This window comes from Callithrix jacchus, chromosome 1, assembly GCF_049354715.1.
Source record: "Callithrix jacchus isolate 240 chromosome 1, calJac240_pri, whole genome shotgun sequence".
Classification (NCBI taxonomy): domain Eukaryota; kingdom Metazoa; phylum Chordata; class Mammalia; order Primates; family Cebidae; genus Callithrix; species Callithrix jacchus.
This window is the reverse complement of record NC_133502.1, coordinates 177,210,017-177,227,940: the sequence shown is the minus strand read 5'-3', so window position 1 is coordinate 177,227,940 and position 17,924 is coordinate 177,210,017. Positions and strand designations below refer to the sequence as shown.

General features: G+C 45.8%; 1 protein-coding gene across 14 annotated transcripts in view; it reads right to left on the bottom strand.

The window, feature by feature from the left end:
* SPTAN1 (spectrin alpha, non-erythrocytic 1) overlaps window positions 1-17,924 on the bottom strand; it is an 81,799-nt gene that overhangs the window by 9,046 nt on the left and 54,829 nt on the right. For all 14 annotated transcript variants that reach the window (XM_054244360.2, XM_078329024.1, XM_054244365.2 and 11 more), the window contains 9 exons: window positions 15,823-15,954; window positions 15,428-15,565; window positions 13,813-13,917; window positions 9,335-9,543; window positions 6,350-6,470; window positions 5,920-6,041; window positions 5,365-5,497; window positions 3,160-3,258; window positions 134-293 (listed from right to left, as the gene is read on the bottom strand). In XM_054244360.2, the coding sequence (XP_054100335.2) occupies window positions 134-293; window positions 3,160-3,258; window positions 5,365-5,497; window positions 5,920-6,041; window positions 6,350-6,470; window positions 9,335-9,543; window positions 13,813-13,917; window positions 15,428-15,565; window positions 15,823-15,954 (1,219 nt within the window). The remainder of the gene's footprint in view (window positions 1-133; window positions 294-3,159; window positions 3,259-5,364; window positions 5,498-5,919; window positions 6,042-6,349; window positions 6,471-9,334; window positions 9,544-13,812; window positions 13,918-15,427; window positions 15,566-15,822; window positions 15,955-17,924) is intronic.

Below are 17,924 nucleotides of genomic sequence, written 5' to 3'. Positions count from 1 at the left end.
CTGCCTTGCTAGTAGGTTCTCTGCCATGCCCACAATTGGTCAGTTTCTTCTCTGCAGAAGAAAACCAATTACATGGAAGGAGACAAAGAGCAGCTCTGGAGAGGCTCTTCCAGGCCTTGCTGACAGTGCTCACCAATCCAGGACTCCACCACATCTGCCTTCCAGTTGAACTGAAGGAAGGCCGAGTTCTCATCCAGCTTCGCCTTCCTCTGGGCTGCAGCTTTCTCCAGGTCTGACACTTTCCCATTCAGACCCTTCATCTTTGAAGAGATGTTCTCCTCATGGTGATTGTTCTGGGCCACGGAGAAAGGCACACACTGGTCAGCCTCACCTGCTGGGGTTACCTGTGCCCACCCTGGAAGGAGAGGCTCTAAACGTCTATAAAATGGGTGACTTGCTCCCCTGTCCACTGCTGGGGAAATGATAGGTAAGGCTTTTGTAAGAGCAACACAGTCAAAGGCTTCAGATGAATATACCACACTAGCAGTTCTACTTCTAGGAATTAATTCTACAGAAGTATGGGTCAAGTGCAGTGGCTAATGCCTGTAATCCCAGCACTCTGGGAGGCTGAGTTGGGCAGATCACTTGAGGCCAGGAGTTCAAGACCAGCCCTGGCCAACATGGGGAAACCCCGTCTTTTCTAAAAAATACAACAACAACAAAAATAGCCAGGTGTGGTGGTGTGCACCTGTAATTCCAGCAACCCAGGAGGCAGAGGGATGAGAATTGCTTAAACATGGGAGGTGGAGGATGCTGTGAGCTGAGATCGTGCCACTGCATGCCAACCTGGACAACAGAGCAAGACTCTGTCTCAAAAAAAAAAAGGAGGACTGGGATAAAAAATTTGAAGTTACAATGATATATTCACTAGTATTATTTTTGATAGAAAAAAACTGAGTATTATCAGTTAAAATACTAAACAAACAGGGCCAGGCACAGTGGCTCACATCTGTAATTTCAGCATTTTGAGAGGCTGAGGTGAGAGAACTGCTTGAGCCTAAGAGTTGGAGACCAGCCTGGGCATCACAGTCAGATGAAGGAGAGCCGGACGGAGGGGCCAGGTGTGGTAGCAGCACCTATGGTCCCAGGTAACCAGGGAGGCTCAGGTGGGAGAATTGCTGGAACCTGGGAGGCAGAGGCTGCAGTGAGCCGAGATCACACCACTGCACTCCACCCAGCCTGGGTGAAAGAGCGAGACTCTGTCTCAAAAAAAAAACAAAAATCAAAAAATTGGCCAGGTGTGGTGGCTCATGCCTATAATCCCAGAACTTTGGGAGGCTGGGGCAGGCGGATCATGAGGTCAGGAGTTCCAGACCAGCCTGACCAACATGGTGGTAATGGTGAAATCCCGTCTCTACTAAATACAACAATTAGCCGGGCATGGTGGTGTGTGCCTGTAATCCCAGCTACTCAGGATTACAGGAGGCTGAGGCAGGAGAATCACTTTAACCTGGGAGGTGGAAGTTGCAGTGAGCTGAGATCACGCCACTCACTGTACTCCAGCCTGGGCAAGAGTGAGACTGTCTCAAAAATAGTAGGCCGGGCACAGTGGCTCATACATGTAATCCCAGCACTTTGGGAGGCCGAGGCAGGCAGATCATGAGTTCAAGAGATTGAGACCATCCTGGAAAACATGGTGAAACCCTATCTCTACCAAAAATACAAAAACTAGCTGGGCATGGTGGCGCATGCCTATAGTCCTAGCTACTTGGGAGGCTGAGGCAGGACAATCGCTTGAACCTGGGAGGCAGAGGGTGTAGTGAGCTGAGATCATGCCACTGCACCACAGCCTGGTGACAGAGTAAAACTCAGTCTCAAAAAAAAATTAATTAAAACATGCTACAAATCACATAGAATTTAAAGAGAAATTCTTCAACACCTGTGAAAAGGGGAAAAAAGAATTTAAAGAAAAATTCAAGGAGGAAATGGGCTGTTGCTAAGGACAAAGCAGCCAGCTCTTTGCCAGAAGGCTGAAGAATACTCATACCGGTTATCTCCTAGGCTTGAAGAACAGGGAATGTTGTCTAGGTGTGTGTGGGAGTTTAACTGTGCAGGAGCCATGTCTACATCCATCTATGTCTGTATCTGAAGCTAGTTTCCTGCTAGTTTATTTGCAGATCAGAGCAAGGAAAAAAGCTCTCCAGTGAAGTGGATTTTAGCTACATTGTTGCCTATGGATCAAACCCTAGTCTCAAGGCCATAATTGCTGAGTGCAACCTCTGTGATGAGAAATCTTACTCATGAAGCCACAGCCGTGAAAACCTCTGTCCCGAGGTGGATGTGGCTTCGCTGTTGCTGGGAAAGCCCCAAGTCCCTTTATTTTGTTTTCTCCCAAAAGGGCTGTGAATGAAAGAGATTCTTTTTTTTGAGATGGAATCTCACTCTGTCACCCAGGCTGGAGTGTAATGACATGCCTCTTCCCCTTCCCGGGTTCAAGCGATTCTCTTGCCTCAGCCTCCCGAGTAACTGGGATTACAGGCGTGTGCCACCACACCCAGCTAATTTTTGTTATTTTTAGTAGAGACAGGGTTTCACTATGTTGGCCAGGCTAGTCTTGAACTCCTGACCTCGTGATCTGCCCCCCTCAGCTTCCCAAAGTGCTGGGATTACAGGTGTGAGCCACCGTACCCAGCCAACAGGTTCAATTCTAAAACGTTCTGCACAGCCTCCACGTTTTTGATAATTTATGGAGTGATACAATCGTATTAAACAGGAATTTCTGCAGCTATTTGATCTAGATGGTAGCTCTACACCTGCGGAGAGTAAAGGTCTGGCAGGTCAGACATGAAGATCTAATGTGTAGTCTCTGGGTGGGGCTTTATGTGCAATTTTTATTTTAAGTTTTGCTTATTTGCATTTTCTACTGTCCCTATAAAGAGATCATATTGCTTGAGAAATCAATTAACAGCAGCATTTGCGAGTGCCAGTGTCTCTGTTGCTTAATGTAGAAAAAATAAACATTAGAGAGTAACTTTACTGGCTTCAAAAAGAGGGAAATAACCAACTTGTCATGAAACCCAGGTATGGAATTGCTACTGGTTTTCACACAGACCTTAGTTTGGTGAATATCCCAGGAAGTGAACTTTGGGGGACCTCTGTGAAACCAATACATGGGTGTCCCAGAGGGAGAAAGAAGTCTTACCGATGGGCTGGACTCACCTTCTTAATGAGGTCTTGTCCATTGGTGCAGACATCATTCACGCGATCCTTGTGGACAGTAAAGTCTGTCTCAAAAGCTTCATGTTTCTTCAGTAAGCCCTGGAGTGGAAGCAGCAAGACCCGCTACTGAGAACCCGCTATGTGCAGTGGGCTAAGCCTCGGGGACAGAGAGTGACAAAACTGCTATGGTCCCTGCCCACACACACATTACAGTCTAGCTGGGGAATAGGACGACAAAAAGGAACATCAATAAATAGGAAATCATAAAGGGAGGGAAAACAGGAGGCAGTGAGAGTAACCAATGGTGAGCCAGCCTTGGGCAGGGACAATCTTTGGACCTTTGGGAAGGGTCAAATCCTTTGTTATCCATCAACAGTGTTATGGTTTCTTCCTCCAGAGGACCACAAGAATGACACAAAGCAAGCTGAAGATACACACCCAAATGAAAATGACACATTTTTAAGGTTTATCTTGAACACATCTCAGAAAAGGCCTTCCAAGTCATCTTTTTTTTTTTTTTTTTTTCCTTGGAGACAGAGTCCTGCTCTGTTACCCAGGTTGGAGTGCAGCAGCGCAATCTCAGGTCACTACAACCTTCACCTCCCAGGTTCAAGCGATTCTCGTGCCTCAGTCTCCCGAGTAGCTGGGATTACAGGTGTGTGCCATCATGCCCGGCTAATTTTTGTATATTTTTAGTACAGTGTTTCACCATGTTGGCCAGGCTGGTCTTGAACTCCTGACCTCAGGTGATCCAAAGTGCTGGGATTACAGGTGTGAGCCATGGTGCCTGGCCCCAAGTCTTTTTCTTAGTACAATTTAAGCACTGCAGACAACATCCTTTTGGTTGTTTCCAGGGAACTCAACTATGCAGAGGATGGGAAATGACTGACCATCTAAATTCTACCTGAGTCACCCTGACCAGCAGAGGATGCTTCCCATAGTGAGGAAGGTGGCTCAGACGTAACTCAATTCCTGTGAGTGCGCACTCCTGCTTCCACATCTCTAGGCAGGAATTTCTCGACATAGCTGACCATGATATTTTGCAGCATCTCCTTTCCAGAGGAGAATCTATCCATCTATGCCTCTGGGCTGCATTGGGACTTGCTTTCATCAGCAGGCAGGCAATGAGGATGATGTGTGAGGCCATAGATACCTTGCAGCTCCTGCCTTTGCCTGTCTGAATGCTGCTGAAGGAGGCTGGTCTAGCCAGTGGGAGGACAATAGGCCAAGCCAGCGGGAGGACAATAGGCCACATGGAGGGGAACAGAGATGTCCGGACTGGGTGACAAGCCAGGCTCAGCTGCCAGTGTGTGACTGATCTCTCAGCCCAGCCGCGCCGCACCCAAATGCAGGAGCATGAGGGACCTCCAGTGACAGCTGCAGATGCCCCTGATCCACACAACCAGGCAAAAAAAGAAATGGGTGCTATTTTCAACCACTAAATTTAGGCAGGTTATTATGTAGCAATAGTTAACCAATTTAGGGGTATGGGATGGGCTGAAATGTATCCCCCTCAAGAGAAGGTAAAGTCCTAACTTCTGGTACCCATGAATGTGGAAAGAGGGTCTTTGCAAAGGTACTCTGCAAAGGTAAGATGAGGTCATTAGGGTAGACTCTAATCCAATACAACTGATGTCCTTATAACAGAACACAGAAATTTGAATAAACACACAGAGTGATGCCAAGTGAAGACAGACACAGAGGGAAGATGGCCATGTGAAGACAGGCAGAGACTGGAGTGATGCTGCCACATGCCAAGGGTGCCTGGTGCCAACAAAAACTGGAAGAGGCAAGGAAGGCTCCTCCCCTATAGGTCTGGAGGGAGCATGGTCCTGCCTGCATCTTGATTTCAGACTTCTAGCCTCCAGAGCTGAGAGACAATAAACCTCTGTTGTCTTAAGCCATTTGGTGTGTGGTATTTATTTATGGCAGCCCCAGGAAACCAATACAAAGACCCAAACTCACAGCACTTCCTGGCAAACAATAGGGCCCATAAACTGAAACTGCCAAAGCCATGCCAATTTTGTCTACTGAGGGGAAATGTCCCCTAGTGTGAAATCTTTAGGGCTAAAACCAACTACTGAGGCATTGGCTACTGGTCCTGTGCGCTCTCCTAGTAAGAGCAGGGCCCTTTAACAAACCAACAGTGACCAGTAGGCAGTTGCCAAGAGAGAAAGCAGGTGGCACCCTTGGGTTCTGTCTCACCTGGATGGCAGCAAGAGTGTCTCCATAATCTTCACTAGCCACCAGTGTCATTTTCTCATTGATCCAGGCTTCCTCCTCTTCCACGTTCGCTACAAACTGCTGATATTCCAAGGACTCTTCTAGCCGCTGACCCCTAATTACAGATGACAGGATCAGCCATAATCTCCTCCAGCTTTGATTCTGATAGTTAACATAAGCTTAAAAACATTCATGAAAAAGGTGGGCCCTCATAGTCAGGCCTTCTATGGAATACCCTGAATCACCCACTGTGATTGCAGACTCTCATGGCTTGATTCCTGGAGAATCACGTGTGATTCTGGACTCACACAGAAACATGCGTGATTCTGGACTCACACAGTGGGTCCAGATTAACAGAATGAGACCACCTCAGCATGGCCTGTAGGAGGTGGCTCTGGAGCAAACTGACTGTGGCACATGTGAGGCCAAAGGTCCAAGAGATGGCAGGAGGGACCAGTGGCCCTGTGCAGCTCAGAGTCCGCCCTTGGGTGCTGGCTTTCCACTTGTTCCTGAGAGCTCCTGCCTCTGACTACTCACCGGGCAGCTGCCAGCTGCTTCAGCTCTTTCCAGTGCTCCACAAACTGCGCCAGCCGCTGCTGGATCTCCTCTTTCCCGATGGTGTTATCATCGGACAGCTTCTTGCCAGTGTCCAGGACACCCTGACAGGCAATGACGATTAGGTTAACAGCAAGCAGCCCTGCTGGTGCCTCTGTCTCGAGGCTCCCAGGAAAAGGCCTCAACGTTAAGTCTGGGACTTTTCCAGGTTTGGACTGAGGAGTCATGAATACTGTAGAACTAAAGGGATCTCAGTGAAATAAGTCAAGTCTCAGACTTCTCCAGGTTTGGACTGGGGAGTCATGAACTCTGAGAACTAAAGGGATCTCAGTGAAATAAGCACTAGGTGTGTCTGTCCCCTGGGGCCCACTCACACCCCAATGCCCTCTCAGCCAGAAGGCGGCCTCCCTACCTGAATAGCTGGCTCATGCGCGGCCAATTCTGCCTCCAGCCGCTTGTGCTTCTTCCTCAGGTTCTGTACGCCAGTTAGGTCCCGGCCATAGTCCTCCGAGCTCACCAGCAGCTTCTTCTCCCTGGACAAGAGACAGGTAACAGCACAGTTGATCTCTGCACTTGCTTTCAAGTGGGGACATCAGGTTACCTGTGGGCCTTGTGACATCTACTAATCTTTCTGGGAAAATCCTTGCCAATTTTCTGGAAAGCAAAAGCCTCTACTTCCCAAATGAGTAGTAATCAAGAACTTCTGTCTGTGTATGCATGCATGAGTCCTGCTGTGTGTCCAGATTCTAGAGGGTTGGGGATGCACTGGAGGACGGGAGGCATCACTAGTGCTGACCTTAGGAGCCCTATCTAATTATATCAGTAACTATCAATCATGCATACTAAGTATGTATCAATATATGTCAGTAAATATATGAAGGCACACACACACACACACACAAACACACACATTTTTTTTTGAGACAGAGTCTCATTCTGTTGCCCAGGCTAAAGTGCAATGGCGTGACCTCTGCTTTCTGCAATCTCTGCCTCCCCAGCTTGAGTGATCTTCCCACCTCAGCCTCCCAAGTAGCTGGGACCACAGGTGTGTGCCACCATGCCTGGCTAATTTTTTCTATTTCTGGGAGAGACAAGTTTCACCATGTTGCCCAGGCTGGTCTCAAACTCTTGGACTGAAGCAATTTGCCCACCTTGGCCTCTCAAAGGAGTTGGGATCATAGGCGTGGGCCAACACGTCAGCCATATAAGTTATATATATATATATATATATATATATTTTTTTTTTTTTTAGATAAAGTCTTGCTCTGTCACCCAGGATGGAGTGCAGTGGGACAATCTTAGCTCACTGAAACCTCCACTTCCCAGGTTCAAGCCATTTTCCTGCCTCAGACTCCCAAGTAGCTGGGATTACAGGCACACACCACCATGCCTGGCTAATTTTTGTGTTTTTGTTTATTTTTTATTTTTTTGAGACAGAGTCTCATTCTGGAGTGCAGTGGCATGATCTTGGCTCACTGCAACCTCCGCCTCCTGGGTTCAAGTGATTCTCCTGCCTCTGCTTCCTGTAGCTTGGAATACAGGCACCCACCACCATGCCTGGTTAATTTTTATATTTTTTGTAGAGATAGGGTTTTACCATGTTGGCCAGGCTGGTCTTGAACTCCTGACCTCAAGTGATCCACCCAACTTGGCCTCCCAAAGTGCTGGGATTACAGGTGAGAGCCACAGCGCCCGGCCTGTATAAGTAATTGCTTTCCCCCAGAGACAGAGTTTCACTCTTGTTGCCTAGCCTGGAGTGCAACGGCATGATCTCAGCTCACTGCAACCTCCGCCTCCTGGGTTCAGGTGATACTCCTGCCCCAGCCTTCCGAGTAGCTGGGATTTCAGGCATGCAACATCATGCCTGGGTAATATTTTGCATTTTTAGTAGAGACAGGGTCTCTACTAACCAACCATGTTGGTTAGGCTGGTCTCTAACTCCTGACCTCAGCTGATCCACCTGCCCTGGCCTTGCAAGGTGTTGGGATTACAGGCTTGAGCCACTGTGCCTGGCCTATATAAGTGAGTTTTTTTCCTTAAGGTTCTTTCTTATTTTTGAGATGAAGTCTTGCTTTGTTGCCCAGCGTGGAGTGCAGTGAGGCAATCTCGGCTCACTGCAAACTCTGCCTCCTGGGTTCAAGGCACTCTCCTGCCTCAGCCTCCCGAGTAGATGGGATTACAGGTGCCTGCCACTATGCCTGGCTAATTTTGTATTTTTGGTAGAGATGGGGTTTGTCCATGATGGTCAGGCTGCTGGTCTCGAAAGGTGATCTGCTCACCTTGGCCTCCCAAAGTGCTGGGATTACAGACATGAGCCACCACGCCTGGCCCCTAATTTTTGTATTTTCAGTAGAGACAGGGTTTTACCATGTTGGTCAAGCTGGTCTCGAACTGACCTCATCTGACCTCAAGTGATCCACTCACCTGGGCCTCTCAAGATGGTGTGATCATAGGCATGAGCCACTGTGCCTGGCCAGAAGGTTTTAAGGAAGGAATTAAAAGAGAGGATTTTGTTTTTAAGACATTTGTGAGCTGGGCACAGTGGCTCACGCCTGTAATCCCAGCTCTTTGGGAGGCTGAGGCGGGCAGATCACCTGAGGTGGGCGGATCACCTGAGGTCAGGAGTTCAAGACCAGCCTGACCAATATGGTGAAACCCTGCCTTTAAAAATAAAACACATTTGTGGCCAAGCATGGTGGCTCACGCCTGTAAACCCAGCATTTTGGGAGGCCGAGGCAGACTGATCACCTGAGGTTGGGAGTTTGAGACCAGCCTGACCAACATGGAGAAACCCCATCTCTACTAAAAATACAAAATTAACCAGGCATTGGTGGTGCATGGTTATAAGCCCAGCTACTTGGAAGACTGAGGCAGGAGAATCACTTGCATTTGAAAGGCAGAGACTGTGGTGAGCTGAGATTGTGCCATTGCACTCCAGCCTGGGCACCATCAACAGGTGAAACTGTCTCAAAAAAAAACAAAAAAAGACGTTTGTTTACACGCTATGTCAAATGGAATCAGCAGACTGACATATTGCTGGGCAGATAGAGAATAACCAAAAAAGCAACTCCTTCCTTGGAGAAGTGATCTTCTCCAGGATGTCAGAGACAAACTGACTAACTTTCTCAGGAATCTAAAGGGCAGGGTCTAGACAGGGCCTATGTAACTAGCATGGATCACCACCACCATCAGTCATCATCACTGTAAACCCAGAAAGCAGAATACACTGAGGCATCCCAGGAGTGTGTGGCCAAGCTGGGATCCCAGTCCAACAGGGTTTCCAGCCTTACCACTTACAGCCAGAAGACAGAAACTTCCTGACTCAACAGTCAGCCTGTGGTTCCTGTTGCCCACTATTACAGGCCTAACAGGACTTCTGGGGGCTGAGAACACATACTTGATCCAGGATTCCTCATCATCCATGTCCCGGAAGAACTGGTGCAGGCGATGGGATTCATTCAGCCTGGCTCGCCGGGAGGCTGCCATGCTCTTGATCTTCTGGAAGCGCCCATTGATAGTATCCCTCTTGTCTTTTACTTGGGAGGTGTCGAAGGCACTGCTGGTCATCAGGCTGTCTGCCTGGCTGTTCAGGTCCTTCAGGCGATCCTGGGGCAGGGGACACAAGAGGGTCAGAAACTGGGTCTCCCACAACTATCCGCTTGAACATAAGAACTCAGGAATTCCTTACTGAGATGTGGAGTGTTGATATTCTCAAAGTATGTTATGGGGAATTCTGGCATTCTATGAACTCAAACTATTTTGATAACATTATAAGACATTATTTGCCTTTTTTATTGTATGGACATTTGCACTGACAGTACAAAAGCAATGGGGAAGGAGGGGAAATGCTGGTGCTTTAGTTCAAATCAAGGTAGTGACAAACTGTACTAGCAGATTCTTCACTGCTGCTCACTTGCAGTAAAAAAAAATGCCGTTTCACTTAGAATGTCCTTTAAAAGTCAGTGAAAGTTAATTTTTTTGAGTAGCCATTCTTTTGTACTTCAAAGAACAACCAACAGACAAACTGTGGTCATTGAGACTTGGTATCTCAGAGATACTTTGTCCACAATAAATAAAGTAAGTTTGTCACTTCAAATAATATTGATAGTTTGTTACTAATGATAAAATTCAAACTTTTATGAGAAAGTTAGAATTTTAGAAAATTTACAACCACCACCATGAGCCTGATGAGACTGGTGGTGGTATTAACTGCAATGTTTTGATATCATATAATTACATTCAGCATATAGAATCAACAGGCATAACTCAGTGGAACAATATTTACCAAATGAGCCACGCATGATGTTACAAAATCAGGCACAGGTAAGAGATATGTTCAAAGCCCAATATAGACCAATGGGTTTTAATATAATCCAGTATAAAAAAATTTATTGATAAGGTTTCAGAGGTCAATTTGCAACTAACCCCCTCAAACTTTTTTTTTTTTTGAGACAGGGTCTTGCTGTCATCTAGAAAAGCGGTGGCATGATCATGACTCACTGTAGCCTTGACCTCCTGCCAGGACTCAAATGAACCTCCCACCTCAGCCTCCAACTAACTGGGACCATAGGTATGTGGCCCAGTGTCTGGTTAATTTTTATTTTATTTATTTTTTTGAGATGAAGTCTTGCTCTGAAGCCCAGGCTGGAGTGCAGTATCGTGATCTAGGCTCACTACAACCTCTGCCTCCTGAGTTCAAGCAATTCCTGTCTCAGCCTCCCAAGTAGCTGGGATTACAGGTGCATGCTGCCATCCCCAGCTGATTTTTTGTATTTTAGTAGAAATGGGGTTTCACTGTGCTAACCAGGCTGGTCTTGAACTCCTGAGCTCAGGCAATTCACCTGCCTTGGCCTCCCAAAGTGCTAGGATTACAAGTGTGACCACCATGCCCCAGCTAATTTTTGTATTTCTTTTGTAGAGACAGAATCTCATCGTGTTGCCCAGGCTGGTCTTGAACTCCTAAGCTCACATGATCTGCCTGCCTCGGTCTCCCAAAGTGCTGGGATTACATGCGTTAGCCAATGTGCCTGATCACAACTAAGCTTTAATAAACTACCAATTTGGTGTAGTATCAAAGAAGACTATTCACACTTACCTGAAACAAAATATTCTTCCCTTTTCTATCTACCTACCTGTGTAAAGCTGAATTTTCATCCAATACAAAACACTACAACCTGAATTCAGCATTTTTTTTTTGAGATGGACTCATGCTCTGTCGCACAGGCTGGAGTGCTGTGGTGCAATCTTGGCTCACGATAACCTCTGCCTCCCGGGTTCAAGCGATTCTCCTGCCTCAGCCTGCTGAGTACCTGGGATTACAAGTGCCTGCCACCACGCTTGGCTAATTTTTGTATTTTTGGTAGAGATGGGGTTTCACCATGTTGGCCAGGCTGGTCTGGAACTCCTGACTTCAAATGATCCACCCACCTCGGCCTTCCAAAGTGCTGGGATTATAGTGCTGAGCCACTGCACCCGGCCTAAATTTTAAATCTTTTTACTTGGAAATAATCTTAGATTCATAAAGAGTTACAAAAATAGTATAGTTCCTATGTTTGTTAGCTTCCCGCTGTAGTAATATCGTTTTTTTTTTGAGACGGAGTTTTACTCTTGTTGCCCAGGCTGGAGCTCAATGGTGGAATCTCAGCTCACTGTAACCTCTACCGCCTGGGTTCGAGTGATTCTCCTGCCTCAGCCTCCCGAGTAGCTGAGGTTACAGGTATGCGCCACCATGCTCGGCTAAGTTTGTATTTTTAGTAGAGATGGGGTTTCTCCATGTTGGTCAGGCTTATCTCGAACTCCTGACCTCAGGTGATCTGCCCACATCGGCCTCCCAAAGTGCCAGGATTACAGGTGTGAGCCACCATGCCCAGCCAGTAACATCTTTTATAACTGGAGTACAATACCAGAACGAGGAAACTGACATGGCTACAATCCACACAGACTTTATTCAGATTGTACAAATCTTTTTGAATTAAAAAACTTATTTTATGTTTTAGATTTTATTTTTTGAGACAGGGTCTCACTCTGTTGCAGCCTAGGTTAGAGTAAAGTGACATGATCTTGGCTCACTATCATGCCTGGATGAGATTTCACCAATTTCTGTATGCACTCATTTGTACACGACTGTGAACGTGTACATGTAGTTTAATGCAATTTTATATGTGTAGACTCCTGTAACCTCCACCAAAATAAAAATATAGGATTGTTCCATTGGCACAAAGGACTCCCTGTGCCACCCTTTATAGTTGTTTCCCACTCCATGCCTAACCTATAGTGCCACTACTCTGTTCTCCAGCTCTACAATTTTGTTATTTCGACAATGTCATAAAAATGGAATCGTAAAGTATGTAACCCTTTAAGATTATCTTTTAAAAATTTAACTTTTCGGCCAGGCGCAGTAGATCACGCCTATAATCCCAGCACTTTGGAAGGCCGAGGTGGGTGGATCACCTGAGGTCAGGAGTTTGAGACCAGCCCAGCCAACATGGTGAAACCCCATCTCTACTAAAAATACAAAAAGTAGCTGGGCATGGTAACAGGTAACTGTAATCCTAGCTAGTTGGGAGGCTGAGGCAGGAAAATCGCTTGAAACTGAAAGGTGAAGGTTGCAATGAGCTGAGATTGTGCTACTGCACTCTAGCCTCGGAGACAGAACAAGACTCCATCTCAAAAAAAAAAAAAAAATTAGGGCCAGGCGCGGTGGCTCATGCCTATAATCCCAGCACTTTGGGAGGGCGAGGTGGGTGAATCACGAGGTCGAAAGATCAAGACCATCCTGGTCAACATGGTCAAACCCCGTCTCTACTAAAAATACAAAAAATTAGCTGGGCATGGTGGTGCGTGCCTGTAATCCCAACTACTCAGGAGGCTGAGGCAGGAGAATTGCCTGAACCCAGGAGGCGAAGGTTGCGGTGAGCCTAGATGGTGCCATTGCACTCCAGCCTGGGTAACAAGAGCGAAACTCCGTCTCAAAAAAAAAAAAAAAATTTAAGTTTTAAAATTTAATTTTCTTTTTTTTTTTTTTTTGAGATGGAGCCTTGCTCTGTTGCCCAGGCTGGAGTACAGTGGTACGACCTCAGCTTACTGCAACCTCCAACTCCTGAGTTCAAGCAATTCTCCTGCCTCAGCCTCCTGAGTAGCTAGTATTACAGATGCTTGCCACCATGCCCAGCTGATTTTTGTATTTTTAGTAGAGACAGGGTTTCACCATGTTGGCCAGGGTGGTCTGGAACTCCTGACCTCAGGTGATCCGCCTGCCTGGGCCTCCTAAAGTACTGAAATTACAGGCATGAGCCACCACATCTGGCCTTAAAATTTAGTTAAATTTTTTTTTGTTTGTTTGAGACAAAGTTTCGCTCTTGTTGCCCAGGCTGGAGTGCAATGGTGCAATCTCAGCTCACTGCAACCTCCACCTCCTAAGTTCAAGTGATTTTCCTGCCTCAGCCTCCTGAGTAGCTTGCACTCCCACAATGGCTAATTTTTTGTATTTTTAGTAGAGATGGGGTTTCTCCGTGTTGGTCAGGCTGGTTTCAAATTCCCAACATCATGTGATCTGCCCACCTTGGCCTCCCAAAGTGCTGGGATTACAGGTGTCAGCCACCATGCCTGGCCTTATTTAATTTTTAATAATAAGGAATACTGACAGATAAAACCTATATAATCAAAATCTCTTTATTTTTTTTATTTTTCTCCTAATCAAAATCTCTTAAGGGCCTTCAATAATTGGAAAGTACATAATGGTCTGAGGCCCTTTGAGAATGGCTGCTTTAAGTGAACAGACGTCACTCTCTTTTCTCAAACATACTTGTTTCCCTTAGGAGTCAGGCACAGCCAAGTCCTAAGGCACCTAGGCCTGGCCTGCCTCCCTTTGCTCACCTCATGGGCAGATATATCTGCTTCCAGCAGTTGATGTTTCTTCAGCAGGTTGTTCACAGAAGCCAAGTCTTTGCCGTAATCTTCAGATGCCAGCAGGGCCTCCACCTGGCAGTGAAAACACAAAAAGGAAAGGCTACTGTGTGGTGTGTACTCAGCATTCTGGAAAATTCAGAATGCCCAGTGGTTATTCCAGGTCCTCGTTTGGAGAGCTGAATACTTCTCCAACACAATGTGTTACTGTTATTCCTACTCAGTTTGATCAGCCTGCCCAGCCTGAGACATTCATTTGGTCAGTCAAACCTAGACTCCAGAGTCTATTCATAGTAAATACTACAGCTAAAGGCAAAATGCACAGCAATCCTAGTTCAAGGAATCTTCCCTAGGAAAAAATTGACAGTGTGGGCAAAGATTAATATTCAAAGATGTTCACTGCAGCAAAATATATACACCAAAAGGCTGGGAACCATGAATGTTCAACAATATGGGAACAGTTAAATTGTGGCATGGTTCCATGATAAACTTATGCAATTATTCCATTTTTTTTTTTGAGACAGGGTCTTGCTCTGTCTCCCAGGCTGGAGTGCAATGGCACAAACATGGTTCACTATAGCCTTGACCTCCTGGGCTCAAGTGATCTTCCCACCTGAGCCTCCTGAGTAGCTAGGACTATAGGTATGCACCACCAGGCCCAACTAAATTTTTCTTTTAATTTTTAGTAGAAACAAGATATCACTATGTTGCCCAGGTTGGTGGTGAACTCCTGAGCTCAAGCAATCCTCACAACTTGATCTCACAAAGTGTTAGGATTACAGGTGTAAGCCACTGTGTACAGCATGTTTAGGAAGAATTCGTAGTGACATACCATTCTCAATACACATATTCATAAAAATATGTATAGACTGGAAAGAAATACTGCAATAAAAGTGATGGTCTCTAAAAACCTTTTTTTTTTGAGACAAAGTCTTTTTCTGTTTCCCAGGCTGTAGTGCAGTGATGCGATCTCAGCTCACTGCAACCTCTGCCTTTTGGGTTCAAGCAATTCTCCTGCCTCAGCCTCCCAAGTAGCTGGGACTACAGCAGTGTACCACCATACCCAGCAAATTTTTGTATTTTTTGTATAGACACGATTTCACCAGGATGATCTCAGATCTCCTGACCTCGTGATCCGCCCACACAGCCTCCCAAAGTGCTGGGATTACAGGTGTGAGCCAGTGAACCCAGCCAAAACCTCTATGTTTTTATAGTCTGTGCTTTCCAAACATTCTCCATGGAGAATACATGACTGACTCTGGCTTCCTAGAAGCTACTATCTTGTTTTCTATCCTGGCATAGGTTTATTAGAGCTGCCTGCCATATAGCCCCACAATCCTTTCTTATTTGCATTCTCTATGGACATGAGTGATCTGTGGTTCAAGTCCCACTACAAGTCAGCTCTCTTCTGTAAACATTCACTCTTTTTGCCCTTACAGCATGCAACTCATGTAGTAACAAAGATTTCTGTCAAAAGAGTATCTGGTGAGCTCTGCCTTTTCATGGTTTTGGGCTCACTGATGGACCCACTGTCCCAAATGACTAGAAATGCCCCATGGTGGGAATAGAAACCACTCAGTGTTACCTCAGACAGCCAGAAGTCAAAGTCCTTGATCCCTGTGTTGAAGTTCTGCTGCTTGTTGGCTTCTTTCAGTTTCTGGCTCTTTTCAGCTGACTTTTGCACCAGGAACTGCCACTGGTCAGCTAAGGCAGCCAGGCGGGCCTGGGGAACAGAAGGGAGCCAAAAAGAAGGTAAAATATATGAAGAACCCTCCCGCCCCTAAAGCTCAATTTGAGAACTTCTAAGAGGAGAATGGAAAACACTCTTAGGAGCCATTCTCACTAGCATTCCCCATCTGTAACTCAGGCCAAAGTCTTCTAATCCATTTAGTTTCTTAAGACTATATGTCCAAGTTATTCTTTCAGGTTAAGAGTGACATTGCTGTTCTTCCCAGGGCACCGGGAACTGGTGGGCCATACCTTGACAGCATCTTCACTTCCAGCACAGGCTCCACGTTCAATGAGGGAGTTGCCCATGTCAATAACCCCACGGATCCGGTCAGCATTGGCATGCAACTCTGCTTCAAAAGCTTGGTGCTTCTGGTGCTTGCTCTAAAAATACCAAAAAACAATTTTTCCAGACCAGTTCCTGCTAGGTTATGTCTTTTCAGGAGGAAGGGGTTCTCAGAGGGAGGGAGTGGGAGCAAACATAAAGAACTGGGGCAAATGCCAACGTTTTTTACAGAAGGCAATTGGAATTTATATGAAATATTTTAGGGTTAATCTCTTGGGGAGTTAGCAAAGGAGAAAAATTTACTAGCTCAGGAGTAGATGAACTGGAAGTCCTTTTTTTTTTTGAGACAGGGTCTTGCTCTGTCACCCAGGCTGGAGTGCAGTAGTGCAATCTCAGCTCACTGCAGACTCAATCTCTTGGGCTCAAGCAATCCTCCTACCTCAGCCTCCTGAATAGCTGGGACCACTGGAGCATGCCACCACACCCGGCTAATTTTTCTTTTTTTTTTTTTGTAGAGATGGGGTTTTGCCACATTGCCCAGATTGGTCTTGAATTCCTGAGCTCAAGCAGTCAAGCCGCCTTAGCCTCCCAAAGTTCTGAGATTACAAGCATGAGCCAGTAAGCCTGGCCAAAAATCATTTTTTAAAGTAGCTATGCTAGCTGTTTAAGAGTGAAGCCCTAGAATTCTACACTTTCTAACACTTTCCAGAAGATGGAAATGGACAACTTCAGTTTTGAATCTACTTGTACATCAATTTCCATCCATGGCTTTCTCCTTATTGGAGATAGGCTCTAATGAATGAGATACATATGGACATTTCATCATCTAAGGCAGAAATCACCATTTAGAAAAATTCGTAACATAAATTATAGTAACCAGCAAAATAATATTTGATGGTCAGTCTTATCCCTCTGTTGACAGAGGAGAAATCTACAGTTACTACAGACATCGTCTTTGTTTGTTGATTTATTATTTGGTAGCTGTCATTAATCAAAACAGTGGGATACTGTCAGAACCCAGGCTTGACTGCAGGAAAGAATTCATTTTGCTGGGAAAAGAAAGGGCTAGGAGAAGGATGAGCTCCTAATCCTGGGGGCCTGATGTGGTTTTTATGAATTCACAAATAAACAGAAGGTAGTGAAAATGCTACAAGAGACAACTGCAAGGACATAGCATCTGTGCCACAATTCTGGGAAAAACAATTGGCTGGGTGAGAAATGTGGGGTCTCAGGGGAGAGTGTTATTTAGGGGGGGGAAAACAACTAAAAGGCAGTAGAGTTGGGGAATTCTGCATCAAATGTTTCATTTCAGAGGCAGCAACTGTGAAAGGATAGAGCCATCTGGTTGGCTCAATTCAGCACTAACATGAAATGTCCTTGTTACATTCTCCCACTGCCTCACCCCAAAGGCAACAACAAAAAGGGTCTCAAACACTCAGATATCCTGACGGAAGTCCCATTCTACTCTTCTTCTCTTCTTTGTTCTGATCACTTTTTGGTTCAAATCCCATTTACTCTCTTCTCTATCTTCATTTCTTCCACCCACTTAAGCAACTTTGAGTTACACGTTGTCTGGGTTGAGTGATGTTTGCTTTTATCTTAACTTCTCATTTGTGTTCCTTGAAGATTTGGAGGTATTAATAGATCATCTGTCTCTCTACAGTTCTTTAGCTGTTGCTCTCCTGACTGGCACCTCTGGATGCCAGACTGGGTATGCATCAAAACCCTCACACCAGACTGGCCTCCCTGACCTGGGTTACTAGATACCAAGAGCTCAAAGCAAGTATGAGCTAACGTCTACACAGAAAAAGCTGAAGCTGATGTTCCATCTTCAAAAGGAAGCACTCCTTGAAAGAAAGTGGTCAACTACTGCCCCGCAAATCAAACACTGTACAGAATTTGCCTAAGTAATAAATTGGGGGAGAAAAGAGCGAGTAAGACATTGCAGGCTAATTACAACAGAGAAAGCCACATCCCACAGGGACACTTGAATGGAGTATAATGGATGATTAGAAATGAAAAGGATGGATGAAGAGACACCAGCAGACTGTGTGACCACAATAACAAT